This window comes from Nymphaea colorata, chromosome 3 (genome assembly GCF_008831285.2).
Source record: "Nymphaea colorata isolate Beijing-Zhang1983 chromosome 3, ASM883128v2, whole genome shotgun sequence".
Taxonomy (NCBI): Eukaryota; Viridiplantae; Streptophyta; class Magnoliopsida; order Nymphaeales; family Nymphaeaceae; genus Nymphaea; species Nymphaea colorata.
The window spans coordinates 18,746,209-18,772,358 of NC_045140.1; the positions used below are offsets into that span (position 1 = coordinate 18,746,209).

The 26,150-nt window shown below is 39.9% G+C and overlaps 4 protein-coding genes and 1 pseudogene across 5 annotated transcripts; 3 read left to right on the forward strand and 2 right to left on the reverse strand.

Annotated features, from left to right (window-relative positions):
• The first annotated feature begins 785 nt into the window (after positions 1–785).
• On the forward strand, positions 786–3,852 carry LOC116249591 (uncharacterized). The gene is made up of 2 exons (XM_031622727.2): positions 786–1,433; positions 2,447–3,852. Exons 1-2 carry the CDS (start codon positions 1,093–1,095, stop codon positions 3,294–3,296), a joined length of 1,191 nt encoding a protein of 396 aa, XP_031478587.1. The 5' UTR covers positions 786–1,092; the 3' UTR covers positions 3,297–3,852.
• A 7,993-nt stretch (positions 3,853–11,845) lies between these two features.
• Positions 11,846–14,133, forward strand: LOC116251436 (uncharacterized). The gene is made up of 2 exons (XM_031625713.1): positions 11,846–12,180; positions 13,273–14,133. The coding sequence occupies exons 1-2, from the start codon at positions 11,846–11,848 to the stop codon at positions 14,120–14,122; spliced, it is 1,185 nt and encodes a 394-aa protein (XP_031481573.1). The 3' UTR covers positions 14,123–14,133.
• On the reverse strand, positions 12,533–12,622 carry LOC116251765 (U6 spliceosomal RNA; annotated as a pseudogene).
• A 2,651-nt stretch (positions 14,134–16,784) lies between the features above and the next one.
• On the reverse strand, positions 16,785–22,778 carry LOC116251177 (U11/U12 small nuclear ribonucleoprotein 35 kDa protein). Of its 2 annotated transcripts, none has more exons than XM_050077072.1 (9): positions 22,646–22,778; positions 19,942–20,268; positions 19,696–19,752; positions 19,508–19,559; positions 18,749–18,819; positions 18,236–18,326; positions 18,094–18,169; positions 17,816–17,894; positions 16,785–17,736 (listed from the first exon to the last, which is right to left on the reverse strand). In XM_050077072.1, exons 2-9 carry the CDS (start codon positions 20,059–20,061, stop codon positions 17,200–17,202), a joined length of 1,083 nt encoding a protein of 360 aa, XP_049933029.1. In that variant the 5' UTR covers positions 20,062–20,268; positions 22,646–22,778; the 3' UTR covers positions 16,785–17,199. The 2 variants fall into 2 exon arrangements, with proteins under 2 accessions (XP_049933029.1, XP_049933030.1); XM_050077073.1 differs by having other exon boundaries at positions 19,942–20,187; positions 22,646–22,765.
• A 1,247-nt stretch (positions 22,779–24,025) lies between these two features.
• Positions 24,026–26,084, forward strand: LOC116250367 (uncharacterized). Its single transcript, XM_050076792.1, has 2 exons — positions 24,026–24,357; positions 25,054–26,084. The coding sequence occupies exons 1-2, from the start codon at positions 24,026–24,028 to the stop codon at positions 25,907–25,909; spliced, it is 1,188 nt and encodes a 395-aa protein (XP_049932749.1). The 3' UTR covers positions 25,910–26,084.
• The last annotated feature ends 66 nt before the right edge of the window (positions 26,085–26,150 follow it).

The window sequence follows — 26,150 nt, forward strand, 5'->3', positions numbered from 1 at the left end:
ATGTGTAGTTAGGTGGTTGGGCCGCCGTAGGCAGTGGCGGAGCTACGTTATTGCACTTAGTTTAAAAAAATTACATTATTTACACACAAAAAGTTCATTAATTTTCAGTTTTTTTTGTTTTACATATGAGTGCCTTTAACATTTGAAATTTAAAATTAGAGTGCCATTTAACTAAAAAATTTTAACTTTGCCATTCTGTAGGTATAGGTACAGGTAAAAGGGCACAACACCCAAATCGCCTTCCTCATAACTATATTATTGAAACATTTGCTTCCTATCCAAGGAAGCGCTTTGAATGTTATGCTATTGGTCAATGGTCAGATAAGAAACGGCGTACCAATAGCTTGCTAATCAAGCTTCCTTTCCTTTGAAGCTTCCTTCGAAGGAGAGGAAGCTTGATTAGCAAGCTATCGGTGCACCCTCTCTTATCATTTAATTTTACTTTGACTTTTGGGTCAAGTGCAACTACTTATAAAGAATTTGCGTCATTTCATATTAAATGAACCGACTTCATGCCATTCTAGTTAAAGCTCTGCAAATCGGTTCCATGTCCAGAATCTCCATCTTGTATAACATACCGAAGGACCTACGACTGGTGATATGGATTGAGTGAATTAGTAAGATACAAATGTTGGGATCCAGATTCAGTACAAATTGGTAGTAGTTAGCCCTTGGCATCTGAATTTGAGCCGGAACTCGAACCAAATTGGAGCCTTACTGTTGATCCAGAGGGCATATCAATTTGGTATCGCATCTTCAAAACAAAAAAATTATTGTATGTAGCACCAAGCGCGGCTGTGTAGTATTCAAACAAACGACGAGCTCTAGTGCATTTAGAAAAGTTCGTTTTCGAATTCTTTAATTGTTTGACTTTGGTTTGTGTGGCGGAAAACGGGCTTTGCACTCGACGCGTTAAAGTGTCTCAGTATGAATACCAGACGCCATCGTCGTTGAAGAAGCAACAAACCACGGCAGATGGTAGGAGTCAAGATTGGCATAATCTGGTTAAGGTGTTCTTAATCACTGCTTGCCTTTCAGAAAACAAGATAAAAGCAGAAAATTGGTCAGAAGTAGCAGCAGGAGCAGAAGAAGATGTATGTAACAAGGCCGCTTTCTCTGTACAAGGACAACCCTGAGGCTTTAGAGATTTTCCCACCGGAGGGCCCTTACTCTGGGTACCTTCTCATCCAAGATGCTGAAGGAGAAGAGGAGGCAAGGTCCAGCGGGAGTTGGTTGGTGGGGTTGTTCAAAGACACGACCAGGTGTAGGACACTGCCCTTCCCGCAGGACAAGCTTCTCAAGGTTGAGTATACAAGTGGATCCGGCGAGGACTCCCACACCGTCACGAACAAGACGTTCTTCATCCCAGTTCTCGGTCAGCCCTTGTCCTCGAACCTCTACTACGTTGTCAAGGCTCAAGGGAAAAACAAAGGGTATCTCAAACTCTCTTACCTTTCCCATGTTCGCTTCTTCTTCATTTGTTCTTTTGTGTCTGTTTTTCTATGTTGTGGATAAAAGCTTGTCAAGGCTGACGGAAACACAAAGGGGCCTCTTCAAACTCTCTTATTGTCCCTACTTTTACGCCCTTTTATGTGCGCTATATCGACAATTTGCACTTCTGATGAAAGAAGTGATTGGTCCCATCTTTTGAGATTTGGCCTTCAAAAATATTTGTGATCAAATCGCAAACAGGTTGGGTTAAACTGGTCTTATGATGCTGCATTGGCTTTCCATTCAATCTTAAGAAGTGCAACCTGATCACATATTTTAGTGGTTGGTGATCCTTTTACAGATTCATAGAGTTGAGATGTATACAGTTCATGTTTGCTCATGATTTTTTTTTTTTCCATCTGGATAAAACATGAGTTTTCTGCAGTAATTCTATGATTCATTTCACTTCCATGAAACAACCATATAAGATAAGGTGCTGTTACCAGCCTGCCTGGCAATAAGTCTTCTTGGAAGGTTGTGCTTCAACAGTCCTTTAAGAAACAATAAATGAAATGGTTCAGATTGGATTCCGATCGGCTGCAGGGAGACCTGATACGGATTGAATTTCAGTTCTTTAAGAAACAATGACCTCTATGATTCATTTCACTTCCAACCCAAACATTATAAACTGCATCAGAGGAGATTACTCAACTACTTGGTCTCAATAGTGTAATTCCTCTTCTTATATAGCTATCAGGTGCCCAACGCAAGTAGTGAATGCCTACTCCCTAGTGTAGTTTTCTTGCCCCTTCTTCATGGACTGGGTATGGTCCCAATGGTCTTGGACCATGTGACATAAAAGCTTTGAATTTTTAAAAGTTACCTTTGGTGAAATAATAAATTTAGCAACTTTCTAGATACAAGAACTGTTTTCAGTTGTTGCGTACAAAAATTTTGATTTCATGACAGCTAGTTATCTAGCTTTTCTTTATGATTGTGTAGTTGAATTTTTCAGGTTGGTTCATACTTGTTCAAGAGAAGAAGATGTGACTACATTCTGCCTCTGTACATGCATAAACGATGTGAAGCCCATTCGTTTCAGTTCCAGTAACATCTACCAGCAGATGAAGATAATAAAACGCCAAAATGGAGGCTTTAAGGCTGAATCTACAGTTTCTGATGGTTTTCCTCCCGACTTTCTGCGCGTAAAAGGGTGGCGAGTTCATACTTCTGACTTGCCGGGAAAGAGGAAACTAGCACATGTTGATGGTCTCAATGTTTGTCTTAGATCAAAGACTCCAGACTTCGACTTTCCAATGTCACAAAAGAGCTCGAGCACTGTCACCGTGGGAGAGTGGTACTGCCCCTTCCTGTTCATTAGAGAGATTGGTGGTCTGAAGGATCCAGAGAGCCAAATGAAAGAGAGTTTGTTTTACAGAATGAAACTTGAGCAACAATGGGTGGAAATTTCCAACGCAGAGAATTACCACAGAAGCGTGTATGTGCCAGTGAGGACTAGTTTCAGTAAGGAGGAGGCATTGATTGGTGATGGCAAATATATGGTCAATGAATCCGATGTGGCAGATGGGATGCTAGTTCTGAGAGGGAGGAATGAATTTGGAACATTAGTTGGTGTAGGTTTGAGTCAAGAGATCATAGAGAAAATGAGGAATGAGCAAGGGGGAGGACGACAGGAGGAAGATCAAGTGAGTGTGAAGAGGGTGTTTGAATGTGAGAACAATGGTTGGACGAAGTTTGGTTGCTATGTTCTGGAGGAAAGATATGTACTGAGGAGGATGGATGGAACTGTAGTGCTCACTTATATATTTAAAGATCCGCATCAAATCAAACCCAAATGGGAGTGAGACCTTGGAAATTTGGCTATTGTGTAGTTTGTCATGGAAATTCCTGTGTTCTTGTATATTGTGAATATGAGAAGTCTTGCATGTAATTTTGTGCCAGAACCATATCGGATAGCTGTTTAGGAGTATAGAAATTATCTATGTCGGATAACCATTAGATAAAAGATATACATATAAACGTGTCGTGCTCATGATCTAATGAATCTCCTAGTAGAGTAGAATGACTGCATTTCTGAGTTTGCGGACACAGGATTTCCTGCACTTGGGGGTTTCTTCACGTAACCTTCTTCAAGCTTCTAGTATGTGAGTTGGAGATAAATGCCATGTAAGCTGATTGCCGTATTTTCCCCATTCAGCTGGTAAACGTCCAAGCAACTATGGAGTCATTTCTTTCTCCGTTGGTTCCTGCTATTGAACAGATATGTACTAATTAGCTGTAAAATGACAACGTAACTTAGTCTGATTCCCTTTTATTTGTTTTATTTCTTCTGGATAATTCTTTTGTAACACTATTTAAGCAGCAATGCTTGATGAAATAAAGCAACAGAACCTCATTTCTTCCGCTGTGCAGAATCTCTTCTCCGTTATATTCTCCTTCCACTATGTTTTCTATCTTTGCTGCTCTGTTCTTTACATTTAGCAACCTATTTCGATGGACTGAGGCCAACGATGTAAAACTAGATCCAATTCCGTCTTCAGCTTAATCTTCATAGCACTAATTGAAGCTTATGGTCAAGACGCTCTTAGGTCTATGAAGGTATCTGTTTTCTTCCTGTTTATGGTTCGTGTTTCTCTTAGGTCCATGATCGTATATGTTTTCTTCCTGTTTATGGCCGTGACTCTCTTAGGCCTACGATGGTGTCTATGCCGGTCATCTTCATCGCAGCGATAATAGAGTCCACTTTCTTTGTTGTCCGCCTTTGCTTTCAGACCATCTATGCCCTACATATTCTTCAGCTGAGCCCTTTTAAGTTGGATCTGAAGCATAAACGGTGAGCCTTCATTAATCGCAGTTAATGCAAAATTCTGCCCAAGTGATCTATGCCGTTGATGCTCTCGCATCTCCTGCAATGCTTGTGCCTGGATTTGTCTTCGTCCCTGCTGTATATATTCATCATTGCTGACTTCCAGCTATGTACATATCCTAAGATCTTGAGATGAGAAGATCACAATCCTGTGCGTTGCAACAATAAAAGAAAATATTATTTTCCTTAAAATTAGCTTGCTGATTTTTCTCTCTCCAATGGTTTAGTGAGAATATCAGCTAGTTGCAAACATGATGATACGTGATGAACCCAAATTATTCTTTGCTGAATTTTTTTTCTTACAAAGTGACAATCTATTTCTATGTATTTCGTTCTTTCATGAAAAACCGGATTTGTTAAAATATGCAAAGTTGCTTGATTGTCACAATATAAATCGATTGGTTTATCATGACTCCACCCCAAATCATTAAAGTCATTGCTCGGTATTCTGCCTCAGCAAAAGATCTTGCAATAATAGACTGTTTTTTTGACTTCCAAGATATAAGACTATTGCCTAAGAACACAATATATCTACTAACTAATTTAGTAGTGGTAAGACAACTCGCCCAATCTGAGTAACAGTATTGCACTTGATGATGAAAATATTCCTTTTGTGAAGACTTCAAATACTTTAATTCTCTAAAGTGTTGCTTTATAGTGTGTAGTGCGTGGCGATTGCATGAACTCACTGAAAACTTGGACTGAATACATTATGTCTGGACGAGTAATAGTTAAATAAATCAAACGTATATGAAATGAAGCATCAAGTTTTTAAATGAAGCATCAAGTTTTTGGCTCACTCATCTTCGTTGTTTCTCTTTGCCTCTGTCTTTTGTCAAATTTTTGAAACTATAATTTGATCCCTTTCATGAAAATTCTCTAGCTCTGCTTAAGTAGAAATGCCTCTCTCAACGAGATACTAACCAAAGAGCACAAGTCCATGATTTCTGTTCATCGTTGTTATGGAAAAAAGCTCCACTACATTGATGTGATCGGTGGCCAAACAAAGAGGAAAAACGCTTGCAGGCAAGCATGCTTGAATCAAGGTGATGGACTGATGGTTATCAACTTGAGCTAGCTCGATGTAAGATGAGGAAGGAAAATATTTCTGATGATTGCAAACCTGAAATTAAGGAAACCAAATGAAATAATGATGTTACTCTCTCTCTCTCTCTTCATTTTCTTTTTTGTTTTTAGGTTAAGCCAAGGCAAGGCTGCCTTCCTAATATCCAAACTTTTTTCCTTAAAATTTTTGCGACTCCCCTTGTCTTTATATCTATGGATTTCATTATTTAAGAAACTCCCTGGTCAAGTGATGTTGAACCAATCTAATATATCATGTTTAATTGTTCAAGGCAATGTTATTTGTATCGTATGATACGTATCGTATAGGTCTAAAAAACATATACGATATGCTTACGATTCACAATATGCTTGTGTATCATAAGTCTATCATTCGTATCGTACGATATGTGCGCTATATCATACGATACGGGCTATACACCCCCATATCGTATGATACGAGGAAAAAATTATTTTTTGCATTATGTTTTAAAGATGAACGCTCCTCTCTCTTTCTTTTCTTGTTTCTAAATGCTGCAAGAGACGTGGAAGGGAGAGATTTTGCTCATTTTCATCAAAAATCACTAAGGATTCATTGATTTGGGAGAGTCTAGTAGCCAGTGAAGAAGCTTTCTCGTAGTGGGAACGGTGAGAAAAGAAAGTTGGATAAAGAAAATGAAGATGATGATGCAGATGATGATGATTATCGTTGAATCATGAAAGATGATAACTATATGTTTTGACTTTTGAACTTATGAATTGTGATGTACTCAAAGCCTAATGCTGATGCTAATTATGTTATTTTGAATATCTAATTTCTTATTTTGGAATGTGTTGTTCATATACATTAATGTTCCTTTAAATACATTTTTCTTGATTTTTTTTGCTTGTTTTTTTTTATTTTTTTATAATTTTTAATATTTTTTAAAAATAAAAAAATAATTTTACGATACGCTACACGTTCAAGGGCAGCAATGATATGGAAAGGTATAGTTGTTTTTTATAGGGTACTGGTATGGGAATCCCTTGTTTCTTCCGTTTGTATGAGCTCAAATGGTGGTTTTTTACAAAGTTTCAAAAGGCTGATTGTTAAGATGTTGGGGGCCAATATTCCACATGGTAATTTGGAAGATGTGATAGTTGAACAATCTAGCTCTTTGCTAATCTAAAACAGACTGTTTGTTTAGCCCGTAGATCTCCCTCCACTGGTGTCAAATCAATCGGAGACTGTCAGATAAAAGTGCCCAACAGTGATTGCCTCTTTAGTTGATGCAGAATTAGTGGTAATTGTGTTTGGTGCTTACCATCCCTTGGAAAAGGCTTTAAGCCTTCGCTCATTTTCCCAGCCCCGAGTTCCTGTGCTGCATTGGACTTGGGTCGGGCAAGGTACACTCGTCAACTAGAATGTCATGATCCTACCATTTGTAGTTCAAGGGTATAGCACCTACATGAAGTGAACCGACAACTTGCCTTCTACTCGCCCACAGCTGTGTGGTGCCTCTTGAAGCAGCTAAGACAACGCTCATGAATGGTGAAAGGATATGGAAAAGCTGGCCGAGTTTTTTTTACTTCAGTCGAATCAGCGTTGCCCTCTTACATCTACTGCTTATAGATCTGTCTCCATTTTGTATAATATAGTGTAGGTTCCAACTTCCAAGACTGGTGAAACTAACGAGTGCAGTTCGATATTTAAATGTCCCGATCGAGATCCAGTACTACAGATTGGTAGTCAGCCCTTTGCATCTGAATTTTAGCTACAACTCCAATTAAATTTAAACCTTACTACTGATCGAATCTGAGGGCATTTCAGTGGCATGAAGCAAGCCAGGATCTGACGCTTGCAATGCAAGACGGGCTCAGAAGCAGAGTCAAAGAATTGCTTTTTTCTTTTTTGGGTGGCGGGGAGTCGAATATATATTTTCCAAATTTATTATGGAGGCCAAATGATGCTTTTCAGAAGTTTTAGAAACTTAAAAATTTTGAATGTTATAACACGTTTTTTTTTTTTTCGCATTTTCAAAATATCCCGGGGTTGGAGTGTAGCACTGGCCTTCTCTGCTCTGCCCACAAATGAGCTAAGTCCGTTTATCTTGGCAATTCTGTTGGCAGAGTGGGCTGTTTTCGAATTAGTTTCTTTTTCAAAAGGGCGTGTTTTAAATCTCGTGTTTCCTGCTTCTTTCTATGTGCGTCCTGCGTCTGTAGACAATGGGCTTTCTGATGAGAGAAAAATGGGCTGCAAGCAACCGACTGTCAAGGACACGGGATTTTCTTCACCTCTGCAGGTTGAAGAACCACACCGGAATCTGAGCCGCAAAGAAAAACTCCGGTCCATTTTTATGATCATTGAAAAACAAGGGAATTTTCCGAAACACACCCAAAAGTTGGTAATATCACGCCCAAGGTGGTCTCAGTGTTATTAAAAACGCACAAGCGAAATAATGATTTGAGCAATCTTATTCTTCTAGATGTGGGAATGTCTTGATTAGGTGCCCGGAACACTTTGATTTCATAACAGCTATTCAAGAGAAGAAGATATTGCAACCTTCTGCCTCTGCACATGTATAAACGATGTGAAGCCCATCTGTTTCCGTTCCAGCAACATCTACGAGCAGATGAACATAATAAAACGCCCGCGTGGGGGTTTTAAATCAGAATCTACAGTCTCTCATGGTTTTCCTCCCCACTTTCTGCGCTTCGAACAGTGGGATGTTCACACCTCAGACATGCCAGCAAAAAGGAAACTAGCACATGTTGATGGTCTCAATGTTTATCTTAGATCAAGGACTCCGGATTTTGATTTTCCAATGTCTCAGAAGAGGTCAAACACTGTCACAGTGGGAGAGTGGTATTGCTCCTTCCTGTTCGTTAGAGGCTGGTGGTCTGGAAAATCCGGAGAGCCAAATACAGAGAGTTGTTTTACAGAACGAGACTTGAGCAACAATGGTGGAAATCTTCAGCGCTGAGAACTACCACAGAAGCGTGTATGTACCAGTGAGGACTAGTTTCAGTAAGGAGGAGGCATTGATTAGTGATGGAAAATATATAGTCAATGAATCCAATGTGACAGATGGGATGCTAGTTCTGAGGGGGAGGAATGAGTTTGGAACAATGGTTGGTGTGGGTTTGAGTGAAGAGATCGTAGAGAGTGAGGAATGGGCAGGGGGGAGGAAGACCGGATGAAGATCAAGTGAGTGTGAAAAGGGTGTTTGTGAGAACAATGGTTGGGCGAAGTTTGGTTGCTATGTTCTGGAGGAAAGATATGTACAGAAGAGGATGGATGGAACTGTAGTGCTCACTTATATATTTAGAGTTCGGCATCAAGTCGACCCAAGTGGGAGTGAGACGTTGTAAATTTGGTTTTTGTAAAGTTTGTCATAGTAATTCCTGTGTTCTTGTTTATTGTGCTGATAAAATGGGAATGTATATCAAAATTTGAGGAGAAGAAGTCCTCTACATACAAAAATAAAAATTAGGGACAAAAAGTCCCCTTATTACAATAACAAACCGCAAAAAAGAAACAAAAAGAGAAAATATACAAGTGTTCTTGTATATTGTGAATATGAGCAGTCTTGCATGTAAGTTTGTGTCCGAACCATATCGGAAAGCTGTTTTGCTTGTAGAAGTAAGGAAATTATCTATGTCGGATAAGCGTTAAATAAAAGATATACAAGTGAATGTGTTGTGCTCTTGATCTAATGAATCTCTCACTAAAGTCGAATGCATTTTTTAGTCTGCGGACACTGCACCTTCTGCACTTAGGAGTGAATTTGCTTTTGTAAGGTGGAAGACAATGATATATTAAAAATATCCTCTCATCTATGCCTTCGTCAATTTAATGTTAAGCTGAAAGGCTTCTCTGTTCTTCACGGAACCTTCTTCGATATTCTAGTCTGCTGAGTTGGATATAAATGCCATCTAAGCTGATTGCCGTATCTTCACCATTCAGCTCATAAACCTCCAGGCAACCAGTGGAATCATTTCTTTCTGCGCTGGTTCCTGCTATCGAACAGAAATACACATGCACTAATTAGTTGTCAAATCGTAAAGTATGTAACTTAGTCTGATTCCCTTTGATTTGTTTTTATTCTTCTAGGTAGTTCTTTTGCAACACTATTTAAGCAGCAATGCTAGATGAAATAAAGCAACAGAACCTCATTTCTTCCTTCTGCGCAGAATTTTCTCCTCTGTTCTATTCTTGTTCCACTCTGTTCTATCTTTGCTGCTCCGTTCTTTACATTTAGCAGCCTATTTCGATGGATGGAGGCCAACGATGTAAAAAAATCGTGCCGTCTGTCTTCAGCTTATGATTTTCATGATGCTGATTGAAGCTTATGGTCATGACTCTCTTAGGTCTATGATGATATCCGTTTTATTCATGTTTATGTTCGTGACTTTCTTAGGTTTATGATGGTAGCTATGGCTGTGCCGCTCATCATCATCGCAGCAAAGTGAGTCCACTCTATCGTGCAATGGAGCTATCTATGAATGGCGCCTAACATGAACAATGACACTTGCTATGAAACGGATCATGGACACCCCTATGCACATGGGTTTTGTCTGTAAAGTCAGGACAAGCTACAAGGCCTCACTAGACGCGCATAAAAGGCAAACACAGATGATAACACATCAAAACATTACATGAAGAGTTAATATATGCAATGATATGAGCCTACTTGTTACGGAAAATCTATGATGAAACATTATTATTATGTAAAAGAAGACCTAACTAACTCCTAGCCACCTATACGACTTCATGAATTGCTATGGTAGCATGTTGATAATGTGAAGTCTATCGCATAGATAATACATGAAAAACTTTCTCCAAAGATGAAAACAAGGTGGACTAAACATAGGATTTTTGAGAGTCTGAAAATCATTGAAATTGAGGTGAACCAAGTAGGAATCCATCCGAAAGACAAGAGGTCCTGATTTAATTAAAAAATGATTCTATGGGAATAGAGACTTAGTTGCATATGATTGTTTGAAAATTTTGATTGACTCGAGATGGGCAGTAAACCAAATCGGAGCTTCTATCATGGTAACTGGTAAGGTTGAATTTTGTTTTATTGTTAGTTCATTGAAAGAACTATAATTCTAGGTAAGGTGTGATCTGAATGTTTTGTCCAACTCTAAGCTCGGCAAACTAACCCGCGCCTTATGCGCGTCTATTTGTCTGATCAACTGTACCATGCCCATTGATGCATGAATGGCGAAAGGATATGAAAAAGCTGGCTGACTTTTTTTTTTTTACTCCAATCGAATCAGTGTTGCCGTCTTACATCTACTGTTTGTCGTCAGCTCAGCAGCGTTCTTTAAAAATCAATTTGGGGCCCTTTGGAAAATCGTCAAGAGTAGTTATTTCCGACATTATGGACAAAATATAGGCTTGATCATGAAAATTTTTCAAAAATATATATGCGTTCGGTTCTCGTATCCTTTTTTTTATGTGTGCCAACATTTTCCATGAAATTCAAATAAATAAGGGGAGATCAGGCGCGGAGGTAAGGGGTTTTTATTTGGCCTGGGGGAGGAGGAAATATATATTTTTTAAATTTATTATAAGGGCCAAATGGTGTTTTTCAAAACTCTGAGAAGGGTCAACTTAAAAATTTTGAAAATTATAACATGGTTTTTTTTTTCGAAATATCTTGGGTATGGGGGTCGGCCATGCCCTTCCCTGCCCATAGATGATAGTTCATTTACCTTCGAATTCTGTTGGCAGAGTGGGCTTTCTTTCCTTTTAGTCACCAAAAAAAAAAATGATGTTACATCCACTTACTAAAATATACAAGAAACTGAAAACAAAATAAAAAATAAAAAGGATGTCAGGTGTTTTGTGTATTATACCGGGTGCGATAATAACCATGTTGGGAGAGCAAGTTTTCTTCAAATTCTTTTATTGTTTGACTTAGCCTTGTTTGGTAAATTTTTTTCGTTGGAAAACGACATAATGGAAACATTGTATCATTGACTCAATAATTTTGTCAATCTAAAAAAGTGGTTAAGATGGTGATGTTGAAAAAGTATCTACCAAAGCCATCAAAACCATGTTGGCTTACTGTGCTTCTATGAAGCTGACGAGGTTGTAAGTGACAAAACATCCCAACTGAGTCAAAATCAATTTCCCTTATGGATTCCTTGTTTTTTTGGCTGGCCTTCCAATCGGGAGAAGTTACTTGCGAATGAGGAAAAATACCATGAAATGGAAAGAAAGATGTTCCCGTCGACGTTGCACTACGTGCATGGCGTCACCATGCATTGAAGAAGTAATTTAAAAACGATAGCAGATGTCAGCACTCAAGATTGGATACATCATGTGTGACCATATTAGCATAATCTGGTTAAGGTGTTATTAATCTCCCTTTGCCTTTCAAAAAAATTTAAAGGAGAAGGAGAAAGTTGGTGAGAGGCAGCAAAAGAAGAAGAAGAAGAAGGAGGAGGAGGAGGAGGAGGAGGAGGCCATATATGTATGTAACAAGGCCGCTTTCTCTGTACAAGGAAAACCCTGAGGCTTTAAAGGTACCCCCACCAGAGGGCCCTTACTCGGGGTACCTCCTCATCCACGATGCTGATCAAGGAGAAGAGGAGGCCGCGAGGTCCAGACAGAGTTGGCTGCAGGCCTTGTTCAAGGACAAGACCAAGTGTAGGACATTGCCCTTCCCTCAGGACAAGCTGCTCAAGGTTGAGGACGCAACGGGGTCCAGTAGCATCACGAACAAAGCGTCCTTCATCCCCGTTCTCGGTCAGCCCTTGTCCTCCAACCTCTACTACGTTGTCAAAGCTGATGGTCTCGACAAAGGGTACTCATCTTCAAAATCTCTTACTTCCCAATCTTCTTGCTTCTTCTCTCTCCGTGTGTTTGTTTCTGTCTCAACTTTTGTTTGTGGATGAAAGACCGTCAAGGCTGACGGGAACACAAAAAAGGCCGTGTTCTGAATCTCCTGCTTTTCCTACTTTTTCTTGTTTTTATGTGCGTGGCGTTAACTTTCCCTTCGATCTTAAAGTATCACCTGAGTGTGCTTCATAAGTGGTTGGCAATCCGTTTTGATCAGATTAATTATAGTATTAAGATTCAGTCCATGTTTTTCATGATTTTTTTTTTGTTTTACTATCAAGGAAACATGACTTTTCTGCATGTGCATGTGTGCGCGCACACACACGCTCTAACTCAGCAGACTGCGTGTCATCCTTGCGCAGGGGCCATGCTGATTTTCCAATTTTATCGGATGTCTTTGAAGAGACATACATACCACCTGCATCATGAACCTGTGTGATATAGATCACAAGGCAAGAAAGTTTAATTTGGCCTAGCATTGAAGTATATCATGTATGATAATTCCTATTCTATTAAACAAAAATTGAAACAGGTTTTCTAGCCAAATGGTGCTTGTTTCATGCACCATGTATTGAAATAGTCTCTGCCTTACTGCTTTTCCCAATAATTCCCTACAAGCTGTTGATCGAACATGCACGTTGCTCCTGTTAAAAAGGTATTAAATTAAAGCATCCATAAACAAGTTGCTTGCTAGTTCAACTTTCGGTCTTACCTTTGCCTAGTTCAAACCGCTTTTCTTTCAAAAGAAAAGGAAAAAATTTTCTTTTTGGGTTTCAATCAACTCTGTGTGTGATCCAGTGACGCATCTCCCTTCTCAAGGAAGGATGTTTTATTTTTATGTAATTTTTTTTGGTACTTTGAGAAAATATAATATATAGTTCCCTTTATTTGCCTGAATGTTTTGCACATTGTTATTAAAAATACACACAAATGAAATAATGATTTGAGCAATTTTCTAGATGGATGTGGGAACCGTTCGAATTAGGTGCCTATAACACTTTGATTTCGTAACAGCTATATGGTTTTTCCTTTACGCCTGTAAACTTGAAATTTTCAGGTTGGTCTATACTTGTTCAACAGAAGAAGATACTACAACCACCTGCCTCTGTACATGTATAAACGATGTGGAGCCTATCCGTTTCCGTTCCAGAAACATCTACCAGCAGATGAAGATAATAAAACGCCTGCATGGGGGTTTTAGAGCAGAATCTACAGTCTCGCACGGCTTTCCTCCCCGATTTCTGCGCGTCGAACGATGGTGTGCTCGTACCTCAGACTTGCCAGGAAAGAGGAAACTAGCGCATGTTGATGGTCTCAATGTTCATCTTAGATCAAAGACTCCGGATTTTGACTTTCCAATGTCTCAAAAGATCTCAAGCGCAATCACAGTGGGAGAGTGGTATTGCCCCTTCCTGTTCATTAGGGAAATTGGTGGTCTGGAGAATCCGGAGAGCCAAATGAAAGAGAGTTTATTTTACAGTATGAGACTTGAGCAACAATGGGTGGAAATTTTCAGTGCTGAGAACTACCACAGAAGCGTGTATGTACCAGTGAGGACTAGTTTCAGAAAGGAAGAAGCATTGATTGGTGAAGGCAGATATATAGTCAATGAATCGGATGTGACAGACGGAATGCTAGTTCTGAAAGGGTGGAATGGATGTGGAACGATAGTTGGTGTAGGTTTGAGTGAAGAGATCGTAGAGAAAATGAGGAATGAGCAGGGGGGAGGAGGACAGGGGGAAGATCAAGTGAGTGTGAAGATGGTGTTTGAATGTGAGAACAATGGCTGGATGAAGTTTGGTTGCTATGTTCTGGAGGAAAGATATGTACTGAGGAGGATGGATGGAACTGTAGTGCTCACTTATATTTTTAGAGATCCGCATCAAATCAAACCCAAGTGGGAGTGAGACCTTGTAAATTTGGCTTCTGTGCCGTTTGTCATGGAAATTACTGTGTTCTTGTCCATTGTGATGAATATGAGAAGTCTTGCATGTAAATTTGTGTCAGAACCAGATCGAATAAGCATTACATGAAAGATGTACAAATAAACGTGTTGTGCTCATGATCTAACGAATATCCTAAGAGTAGGATGACTGCATTTCTGACTTTGCGGACACTGCACTTGGGAGTTCTTCACGTAACCTTCTTCAAGCTTCTAGTCTGCTGAGTTGGAGATAAATGCCGTGTAAGCAGACTGCCAGATTTTCACCATTCAGCTGGTAAACCTCCGATCGACTATTGGAATCATTTCTTTCTGCGTTGGTTCCTGCCATTAAACAGAAATACGTAAGTACTAATTAGTTGTAAAATGGTAAAGTATGTAACTTACTCCGACAGACTCCCTTTGATTTGTTTTTCTTCTTCTGGATAATTCTTTTCTGACACTATTTTAAGCAGCAATGCTAGATGAAATAACGCAGCAGAACCTCATTTTCTTCCGCAGAATATAAATCAATTTAGCAGTTACCATGAAAGGCATCGTAAAAGGTGGTTCTGTGCCGGAATTAAGGACAGAAGATGGGCTTGAGAATTAAAATTTTCCAAATGAATCACATGCGCTCGGTTTCCCGTGTGCTAATCTTAGGTCGGAAATGGAAGTCAGTATTTGTGAAATTGTATTCTTGGAACTATAGATTTAATTTTAATAGGATCGGACTTGTACCTATGGGCACGTGCTTCTAGGTTGACTTTGACTTTATTTTTTGGGTCAAGTGCAACTAGTCTAAGGAAATTTGCATTATCTCACATAAATTAATCTTCTTGATGCCATTCTAGTCAAGGGTTTTGCAAGTGGTTCCATGTCTCGGATCCTGGATCTCCCAAGACTGGTGAAACTAACAAGTGCAGTTCGATACAAATGTCCCGATCCAAATCCAGTACTACGGATGGGAAGTTAGCCCTTTGCATCTCAATTTTAGCCGGAACTCGAATTAAATTTGAACCTTACTACTGACCGCGTGAGGTCATTTCACTGGCATTAAGCAAGCCCGTCTTTAAAGTTTTTTTTTTTTTTTTTTTCAAAGGGAGGAAAACTGTTTTTGTTAGGTGCCCATAACACTTTGATTTCGTAACAGCGATATGGCTTTTCATTTACGCCTGCAAACTTGAAATTTTCAGGCTGGTTTATACTTGTTCAAGAGAAGAAGATGCTACAACCCTCTGCCTCTGTACATGTATAAACGATGTGAAGCCCATCCGTTTCCGTTCCAGCAACATCTACCAGCAGATGAAGATAATAAAACGCCAGAATGGGGATTTTAAAGCATAATCTACAGTCTCTCATGGTTTTCCTCCCCACTTTCTGCGCATCGAACGGTGGCGGGTTTATTCCTCAGACTTGCCTGGAAAGGGGAAGCTAGCACATACCGATGGTCTCAATGTTTGTCTTAGATCAAAGGCTCCAGCTATCCAAGAACGCAGTAACTTCCATGGTTTCTACACACAAGCCAAATTCACTGCGGCTTTACTCCCGCTTGGGTTTGATTTGATGCGGATCTCTAAAGATATAGGTGTGCATCACAGTTTCATCCATCCTCCGTATCACATACCTTTCCTCCTGAAGGTAGCAACCAAACATCGTCCAACGATTGTCCCCACATTCAAACACTCTCCACACTCACTGGATCACCTTCCTGTCTACGATCTTTTGACTCAAACCAACACCAACCAATGTTCCAAACTCATTCCTCCCTCTCAAAACTAGCATCCCATCCGCCACATTGGATTCATTTGACTTTAAATTTGCCCTGACCAAGCAGTGCTTCCTTCTTTCTGAAATTAGTCCTCACTGGCACATACACGATTCTGTGGTAGTTCTCAGCACTGAAAATCTCCACCCATTGTTGCTCAAGTCTCATTCTGTAAAACAGCCTCTCTTTCAATTGGTTCTCCGGATTCTTCACACGAGAAAAAAGAAATGCCATGTAAAGCTTAAAAAAACCTTTAAAAACGAGTTTTTAACGAGTTGCGTGTTTTTCGCGTTTTTTCACTTTTTTTCATTTTTTAAATGTTTTTCCATTTCTTTTAATGCAAAACAATTTTTTTTCAATTTCTATTTTTTATTTGTTGATGTTTGTGTTATTGTTTGGAGTCCAAACCACCAAACTCTATAACGAACAGGAAGGGGCAGTACCACTCTCCCACTGTGACGGTGCTTGAGCTCTTCTGTGACATTGGATGAAACTGTGATGCACACCTATATCTTTAGAGATCCGCATCAAATCAAACCCAAGCGGGAGTAAAGCCGCAGTGAATTTGGCTTGTGTGTAGAAACCATGGAAGTTACTGCGTTCTTGGATAGCCCTTTTGCATTTTTGGAGTATCCAAATTATCTGTCAGATAAGCGTTCAATAAAAAAATATTATATAAATGTGCTCATGATCTAATGAATTCCCTAGGAGTAGAATGACTGCATCTCTGAGTTTCTACAGGTGCCAAAGGAGTCAACCGCGTCATGATTTATTCTACTGTATTGCTTAATCGGTGGATTCGCTGAATCAATATCCTGTCTAATTCAATTCATAAATTTTTGCAACACCGATTGCAGTTCTACGGATTGACTCATTATCATTGAGTTTCTCGTAATATCCACTTTTTTTTTTCATTGAAGTATATGATGTTTCTCGCTTTTGAAAATCTCCGGACATTAAGTTGATCTATCAACACATCGACAACAAGCACATCTCGACCACCCGCATTACTTCTGACATATCTTCATTATCTTGAAGTATTCCTCATCCCACCAAGCCATGGATTCCCTCTCCAACAACTAGCCCACGTTTTCTCTGAAGAATTTAAGCGGCTTTCTACTAAAGCTGGTAAACGGACTGAAACTGTTGATCTACCGCATTTGGGTTCACAGTCAGCTTAGAGCTCCGTAGTCCATGTAAATGGCAAACTGAACAATAAGCATCATGTAGAGGATAATGAATCCCTCATACCCTGCAAGAGTGAGTTCAAATCTTCTACAGCATCAGACCCCTTTTCACTGTTTTCTTCGCTGTCTATGGTCACCACTACCCTTAGGTCTATGATGGTGTCTGTGCCGGTCATCTTCATCGCTGCCATAATAAGGTGAGCCCACTTTGCTTGTTGTCCGCCCTCGCTTTTCAGAATGTTCAGACCGTCTGTGCCCTATATATTCATCAGCTGAGCCCTTTTGAGTTGAATCTGAAGCGTAGTACGACGAGTCTTCAGTCATCTCGGTCAGTGCAAAACTGTGACCAAGTGGTGATGACTCTCTATTGCGTGGATGATCATGAATGCTTTCGTATCTCCTGCTATGCTTGTGCATGGATTTTTCTTCATCAGTGCTGTACATATGCTCATCATAATGTGATTTCCGACTTGTTCTCCTTTTATGCCTTCTGGACGATTCAGAATCCTTTCGGTGTTCAAATTGTTCATCAGCAGACCGCTTCTCAGGCTCCTCCAATGACCCATACGTTGTTTTCCCACCCACATCACTCACGGCAGATTTGTGAACCTTGACTGGACTTCTCCGTCTAGGTAATGGAGGAATCTGAATCAAGCAGAACAGATATAACTGAATATATTCAGTTGAAATGGAAGGAAGAATTATTACTGTACTGATGCAAGACCTGAAAGCGTGACATATAGTGCCCTTCTGGGGGCAAGGGAATGCCCAGTCTCTTTAGATCATCCCGTGGAATTGGACGCCTAGCGTTAAGACAACAAAAGAAGACTATAAATATATGCTCTACAATTTAAGTGTACAATAACTGAAAATGAAGAGGAATCATCTACCTATGAGCACCCATAAGATAGTGATAGGGGCAAAAAGTGAACTACAGAATTGGTCTTAAGACTTGTTACAAGGAGGAAAAAAGTTACGACTCAAACAGAAAAAGGTCTATACAGTGGAGCACGGAATGGCCTTTCACGCCCTCCGAACCGAAGCTGGCCAGACTCCTTTCTGCCACCAAGGCCACCTCCTGTTAGAAAAAATGTCGTCAGATAGACTTGTTTAAAATACAGGATGAACAAGTAATACCACTTACCTAATCTTCGAGGAATCCATCCAGGCATGAGCTGCTGTCTATTATAATCTACAATTATTTCACTGTCATCAATGATGGTATGGTGGGCATCCTGCATGTTTTCAAACCAAAAAGGAATGGTCAAACTTTTACCTTTCAGGATATCCTAAACCAAGAGAGACCTCCCTACAAATGAATGGTCAAAGTGAGACCCTTCATAAATCTCCCCAAACATCTAACCACCACAAATGCTGTGAATCATAAAGGTATTAAAACTTGCACAAGGAATTATAAAATCAACATCACACGCTTATGATCTCTTCCTCTTAATATCTCCCTGCAACTACTGGAGCATGTAGAAAAGGAAATAGAGGGCAAGAAAAGGAGGCCATGACCAACACCTAACATGTCCCTTGTAGGTGGCTACGGTCAATTTCCAACTTCATGCAAAAAATAAATAAAATTTTCAAGTTAGAAAGGTCAATATTTAGAAAAGCGACAAGAAGCCAAGTCTATTGAGACGTAAATCAGTACCTCATATGCATGCCGCATTTCCCGCTCTGTCTCATACTCAACAAATGCATAACCACGTGAAGCACCAGTCACTGAATACATCACAAAATACACGAATACCAGAAGATCAGAAAGATTTCACTTAATTTGCCCTGAAACCAAGCAGAGATGAAAACAGTAGCTTTCAGGCAACAAAAAGCATTGGCAATTAAATAAAGAAACAGCAGTGAATTCAGCAACAAGAACAAGTTGGTGCGACACATGTTAAACTAGATCTTGTGTTTACATACAGAAGAACTTTATCATGAATCTACGAATATTGATTACAATAAGTTAACCAGATGAATCCTTTCCAATTTTGACCATAAAATATTACACCCGCTAACAAAAAAAATCATGAATATTGTAATGTCAAGCCTAGAGTCCATATACAGCAACAAGACATAAAAAAATGGTAGGCACGCCATTTTGTGAGACCCCTCGGAGAATGGGGTATTAGTAAAATTAAGGTGGAAACTGTACAAAATCCAAGTCCTTGTGTATAAATAGGTTCAAAAGTCCATACAGGAAAATCCTGTAGATTCAACAGTAAGATCTAAATCATGAATTTTTATCTTCCATTTTAACTTTTTTGTGATGGAAGCGGCCGTTTGAGACTTAACCTACAAACTACAGCCTAAAAGACCAATTGCTACTAAGAATTTCAAAGATAGAAAATTTGCTGTTTTGCATTATCTTCACCTTATTCATAATAATGAAAAGGAAAAGAAAGAGAAGTACCAATGTGCCTAACCAAGCGAAGATTCTTCACCCGCCCATACCTGCTCATTGCCTATGAAAAAGAAACTCCAAAATTCAAAAACTCAGTACTGGAGAGGGAGAAATTACTCATAAAAGAGAAGGATCACAATGAAGCAGATTTGAGGCCTTGAGTAAAGAATCTTCTGTGGTGTAAGGGGAAAGCCGACCAACAAAAGTAGTGCAGTAGGGATCACCAATAATCTTTGGGTCCCCATTTGGGTCATCTGCAAAACCAAGAATATAGAATTAGAACAAAATAAAAGTATGTGTGTGTGTGTGTGTGTGTGTAGAATATAGAATTAGAACAAAATAAGAGAGAGAGAGAGAGAGTGTGTGTGAGAGACTGTGGGGCAGGGAGAGAGACAAAGAGAGAGAAGGTGGTTTAATATAAAGATAGTGTATTTTCTGCTCACATAGGCCTGCAGAAGAACAAAGGAGGGCCCTGTATGTTGCATTGTCATGAGGGAGGATGTCTGTGCCGTCAATGCTCCCTGTCTGGATGGGATGGTAGGTATCAGCATAGAAGACCGCATTGATGTTGTCACTTGAATGGCTACTACCACCAATGCCACCACCTCGATACTTGCTCATACCTCTCTCTCTCTCTCTCTCTCTCTCTCTCTCTCTCTCTCTCTCACCCAACCAACCAACTGCACCGACTATAAAGTAAAATGTAGGAAGGAATCAGGTATTCTTCCAGGCAAACTGGTAAAATAGCTAATCTCCAAATGAGGCCGCTCCTGCCGAGGGGTAACTTAGTTACAAAAGTCTAAAGACCCAAGCAGGAAAGGAAATCAAAAATACAAGTCTGTATATAATAAGAAAAATTACTAGAAAGTGCCAGAATCAATGAGAGTTGGAACTACTAGAGCATGGGTATCAAATAAGTCATCATGATTATGTTGTTTAAGAGCAATAATTTCTAGTGACTGTTGAGGATACTAAACATCCTTGACACAAATAACTGACAGCAAAACATACAATTAGCAACGCAGATGCTACTTATCAATGTCAACAACGTTTCACTCCTGCCTATCAATTGAAATGGTGGAAGTTGCTTTCCATGACCTGTGACTAAACACTAGAATACTCCTCAGCGAATATTATCAGTTTTACTTTTATCTCTTACTCAACAGTCAACACAACCTTGGCTCTACCAGAAAAACAGAGAATGAAATTAGTACCTGCCTTATGCATGCATATTGTAACTCCCCAAAATAGATAACACAATTGAATCATTGATTTGTTATTTATCTTTTATTTATGTAGTACCGCTGGATGCTATAAACTATAAATATAAAGCATCTTATTACCACATTTTAGGAAGTGACCACATCCATTCATCCAAAAACAGGAGAATTCATAACTACAGCTTGTCAACCTATAGATCCACACTTCTAAATAAGTGAATGCATCAAAACCCTCCCTACTCCAGAATTTCAACATTTACTGGCACAAATAACTCAACACCTGTTTCTATGCGTTCAATTTCACAACAAGCTAATTACGAACTTCAGAACACAAATAAAAACCCAAAGTAAAAGAACAATCTACCATTGAAATTCATCAAATAAAGACTCCAGAACCAAATTTTCTGCCAAATCCCAACAGAACCTACAGAATAATGAAGATGGCAACTAGAAACAATGTACCAATCACAAACATTCAACACCAACAAAGACCCAAACAAAACAAGGAGAACCAGCTATTAAAATCACCAAACAAAGTTGCCACAAGCTAATTTCACCATCACCAATACAACAGAACGGCCCATTCACCCTAGATCTCCTCAAATATCCCTATCCGATCTGTCTCAAAGACAAACATTACAATATGCATATCTAACAAAAACTACAATTGAACGTCTCTTCAACACAAGTACCAATAAGTTTATAATAAAGTTTAAATGTTTTCTCAAGGTGATTAATCAACTGTGGCTTCATCATTGTTTTTTAGTTGACAAGGTTTGGAAGCATTTCAAATGCATGAAGAAGAACCATGGAGGTATGGACTAGAGAATGGACTGGAACATTATTCGTTCACGGTCGATGTTCTTGGACATGATTATGTAATCCCACCTAAAATTAGAACAGGACGGATTAATGATCGAATTGGAAGCACCAAATTTGATGGCCCACTGGAGAATTCTTTCATTTATTGAGAAAACTCTTTCTATCAAAAAACATTTTCATACATGTCTACATACACAAATACATGCATCCATACACACATTACATATATACAGTTGAACCATTTTTTCCTATTATATTTTCATTTTGAGATCTAGACAGAAAGGGTAGAAAAATAGTTCCAACGAATGGGAGCAGCAGTCTCCAGAGAGCTTTCTGCTAGTTGATGAAGGAATCATGCAATGATTTCCCATAAAGTACCTAGCCATCTTCCAATCACAAAAAAGACTTGACATCTTCTAGAATTACAGGCGGTCCTAAAGGAGGCAACACTTGAGAAAACCAAAAGGTGTTCCAGGAAAGCATAGGATAGACCCATAAGATTCATAAGTTAATCATCATCATATGAGACACCCATGGGCAAGAAACAAGTCAATGACAACGAACAATTTTTACAATGTTCCAAACACCATATAAAGCAACTGAGAACAATCAAAATTCATTTTGGTTGGCTTCCTCGTTGCTGAAATTTCAAATATGAGAAGCAGCAGGAATGAAGACCAGCATTACAGCTAAACGAATTAGACTAATGACAGTGAACTTTTACCAGCACTAGCCCTAAAGAAGCCGTTCTTGCTTTGCTATCTCCACAGGACAGAGCCGATAAAGGTTCACAATTGGGTGTCATTCCTTTCCACATCATTAAAGAAACAGGGAAAAAAGAGGAAGATCTTCATGTGATGGACAATGAGGCGGTATGATCAGAAAAAGGTGAAAACTTTGTCCCTAATTGTTAGCTCTTGTTAATCACAAAAAAAGCAAACAAATCTCAAAGATCTTCGAGGTGTTTTCATAAGGAGGGAGATGGAGGACTCAGCCTCGGGCAGGAGGACATCGATGAGGCGGGGAACACCTGCCAGCCTGTCCACAATGGGTGACCAGCAGTAGGAGTCATGGGAGAACCATCAGCCGAGAGAGAGAGACTGACCTGCGAGTGCCGGAGAGAACAGAGGACGCCGGAGGCAGCGCGGGAGAGTGAACGGGAGAGGGGGTTTCCCCGTTAAAATGAACTGCAGGGAAAAGGGTAATTGCGCATTCGGGGGAAGAGAGAGAGAGAGAAAAGGGGTTTTGGGGCGGTTTAAATGTTTTTTTTTTAAATAAAACGAAAATGTCGTGCCTTAGGCGTATTATGACGTCATATTTTTTGCACATTTATAATTTCTTCCTCTCAGTATCTCCATCTGACAAAATGCGCATCTAGGAAAAAAAGAAAAAAACCAAATGGCAAAAATATTAAATTTGAACCTGTTATCATTCCAGACACGAGAAGGAGAAGGAAGAGGAGAAGCAGCAGACATCTTACAATTTCATGTCCGCCATGCATTAAACCGGTTTGCTGGCACCAATTTCATGCAAAGTTGACTGCCATATGATAAAATTGATGTACTAATTGACGTTGGGAGTTTCTTGTTCATGATGTTGATGAAGCTTGAGACTGTGTGACGTGAATAATCTAGAGTCCTATTTCTGTCGTCTTGGATCCAAAGCATGCCATATAAAGCCAGATCTTTCTAAGAATTGAAGCATTGTCGTGGCGTGAGTCCTTCAAACTCTCCATAAGATCCTCCCTTTCGATAATGTTCATCACGATCATATTACGTGATGGCCATGTTCGTGCGCGGTTGGAGTTTTCAACTGGATTTGGCTGCCAACTGTTGTGACCTTATTCAATTCTCTAAGTTTGGAGACAGCTAAATCCCCCTCTTTGAACTAACAATATGGTTAATCTGGACATGGTTCGAGTGAAGATCTGGACCTGATTAGCTTTTCTATATGCATGGCCGGATGAATGTTACAGACCATCATCTCGAAAATTGTCAAGATTTTGTGAAAAATGTCTTGAGCAGAACATGCAGCAAAGACATATGTATCGAATTCATTCATACATACATTAATGTTTGACCCTGACGTAAAAATGATCTTGGCACTGTTTTCTGGCTCAAGTTAGTTGCCTCTGTATGTTTTTCATGCATCATATAAACCTTGGATGGACGTAATTAGTAAAAAACAGGCCTTTTTTGATACGTTGGAAGCTTATTCCTTCTTCTTCTTGCACTTGTTCATTCCCCCCAACTTAGAAGTACTGGACCAAACTTCTGAACCTGGATTCGAGATCCAGAAATTTGATCTAATTCTTCCAGCCTCATAAGAATTAGAGGCCCCATTAAAACAGTATTGAAGAGCTTAAACCCATGCTTGACCACAAAATTGATTCAGAATGATCTATCTGGTTGGTCAAAACCAGATCCTGCGCATTATATCACATATATGAACAAGAACTTTTTGTTCCGAGGGGAGTTGCAGAACGATGTATGTGACAAGGCCTCTCTCCTTCTATAAGAGATCTGCATCTGCATTGTCCCTTCCCCCTCCAGAGGGGCCTCACTCTGGATATCTCCTCATACAGGGCCAGGATGGACAAGATTACAACCGGTGCAGCTGCTTTGGGATGCCCAGGGACACAAGGTACAAGTCTCTTCCACTGCCTCAGGACAGGGTGCTCACAGTTCGCCATTTTGAACACAGAGGAGGGCATGAAATTGTAGTTCACACTGATGAGACAATCTTCATCCCGGTTCCTGGTCAGCCCTTGTCATCAAATCTCTACTATGTTGTTAGAGCAGATGGTGAACGTATGGGGTACTATTTCTTCTCATCCGTAATGTTTCTCAATATGTTAGTTTTTCGTTTATCTATGATCGTATTGATGTTGAAGATAATTAAAAACTAGATATTTCTGCGCTACCAACGATCAAAATGAAATTTCTACCAAACTGCCAATAATGGAGACATCAAATGTTTCCCGGTTGTACTAGCAGAGAGATACATACATATTTTCATCTGGAACTTGGATATGTATACAACTATACATATATATGCTGCTTGATATTTTGAGGTCTTCATGGTTGGAAGTTTAGGTGAGAATATAAAGAAGGCAGGGAAGACTATTCACATATTCCATCTCTAACAATTTCAACAGATACAGTTACTGGAGGAAAACCTGAGGCAGATTTTTCAGAATGATAATTGAAATCCGGACTTTTCTTTTTCTTTATCTTCCCCACTATAGAAAAACTTTGGTAGTTCATGAAATTGCAAGTAAAATGCAGAACCCCGCGCAATAACTCATCATTGAACATGGACAGGATAATATTTTAAGACAGGATCACAACAACGACTCGTCTTTAGAGAAAAGTACTCGTTGAACTAAGAAAAAGGACAAGATAAAAGTTGAAAAGATGGAGGCACATAAGTGGCAATGGTGGTTGAGATGTTAAATTCGTTCAACTGTCCTGCTTCCCCTTGCTCATCACTAATAAATGGATGAAACTTCAGGCTTGTAAGCACCTGTTCCAGCGAGGAGGACGTATGTTCATGCCAATGCAGATGCATAAAGGATGTGGCTCCCCAACGCCTTGACTCCAGAAACAGGTACCAGAGAATGAAGGTAACAAATCGCTCCGGCAGCTTCGTGATTGGATCCGCTGCATCAGACGGGATTCCACCCCAGTTCCTGAGAAGAGCCGGATGGGCCATGTACAAATCCGAACTCCTGCCGCCGTTTCCAAAGATTCCCGAAGCACAAGGCCTCAATGCTGCTCTAAGATCAAAGCTGCCCAAATTTGATTTCGACGTATCAAAGAAGCGGTCGGAACCGGTTGTTGTGGGAGAATGGTACTGCCCATTCATATTCATAAGAGAATTTGGTGGCTTGGACCACCCCAAGGCACAGATGGAACAGAGCTTTCTGTACAGGATGAGTCTTGAGCAACAGTGGGAAGAGATCTTCAGTGTAGAAGCGGCCACAGACCAAGACCAAGCGGAGAGTGTGGCCGTGGGGACGGTGGTGGCAAGGGAAGAGGCGCTAATTGGTGGTCGAGCAGAAATTCATGAGGAATGGAAAGTGGAAGATGGGATGATGGTGCTGAGAGCGAAGAACGTGAAGGAGGGGCTGGTTGGTGTTGGCTTGAGCGTGGAGATTGCACAGAAAATGGTGGAGGATCAAAGGAAAGGTCCAAGTGATGTTGTGGATGTGAGGGTGGACAGGGTGTTTCAGTCAAGGAAGAAGCCATGGAAGAGATTTGGGTGCTACGTTTTGGTGGAGAGATACGTGCTCAGAAGGATGAATGGGGAAGTGGTGCTCACCTACAGTTTCAGGCATACAAATCGTATTCAGCCTAAGTGGGAGTAATATCATCTACGGTTTAATGATACACCAAGCACCTATTGATTTATTATTAAAGGCTTTTGCGGTTCTTTCTCTCTACCGACAGAGTTGAATACAATGTTATAATTCCGTTCTGTACAACTTGTTTGGCGATGTTGTATTCAAACTAAGTTGAACTTTTTTTTTGCTGGTTGCTTTTAATGCATTTGTGCTTCTTGTCTGTGTGCGCCTGCATCTTGGATCCAATAAGTCTCATTTACAAGTT

Coding starts and splice junctions, on each gene's coding strand:
- LOC116249591 (XM_031622727.2), top strand. CDS start 1,093: ATGTATGTAACAAGGCCGCTTTCTCTGTACAAGGACAACCCTGAGGCT. Junction 1,434..2,446: donor GCTCAAGGGAAAAACAAAGG/GTATCTCAAACT, acceptor TGAATTTTTCAG/GTTGGTTCATACTTGTTCAA.
- LOC116251436 (XM_031625713.1), top strand. CDS start 11,846: ATGTATGTAACAAGGCCGCTTTCTCTGTACAAGGAAAACCCTGAGGCT. Junction 12,181..13,272: donor GCTGATGGTCTCGACAAAGG/GTACTCATCTTC, acceptor TGAAATTTTCAG/GTTGGTCTATACTTGTTCAA.
- LOC116251177 (XM_050077072.1), bottom strand. CDS start 20,061: ATGCGGTCTTCTATGCTGATACCTACCATCCCATCCAGACAGGGAGCA. Junction 19,753..19,941: donor TTGTTCTTCTGCAGGCCTAT/GTGAGCAGAAAA, acceptor TTGGTTTTGCAG/ATGACCCAAATGGGGACCCA. Junction 18,327..18,748: donor AAATGCGGCATGCATATGAG/GTACTGATTTAC, acceptor GAAAACATGCAG/GATGCCCACCATACCATCAT.
- LOC116250367 (XM_050076792.1), top strand. CDS start 24,026: ATGTATGTGACAAGGCCTCTCTCCTTCTATAAGAGATCTGCATCTGCA. Junction 24,358..25,053: donor GCAGATGGTGAACGTATGGG/GTACTATTTCTT, acceptor ATGAAACTTCAG/GCTTGTAAGCACCTGTTCCA.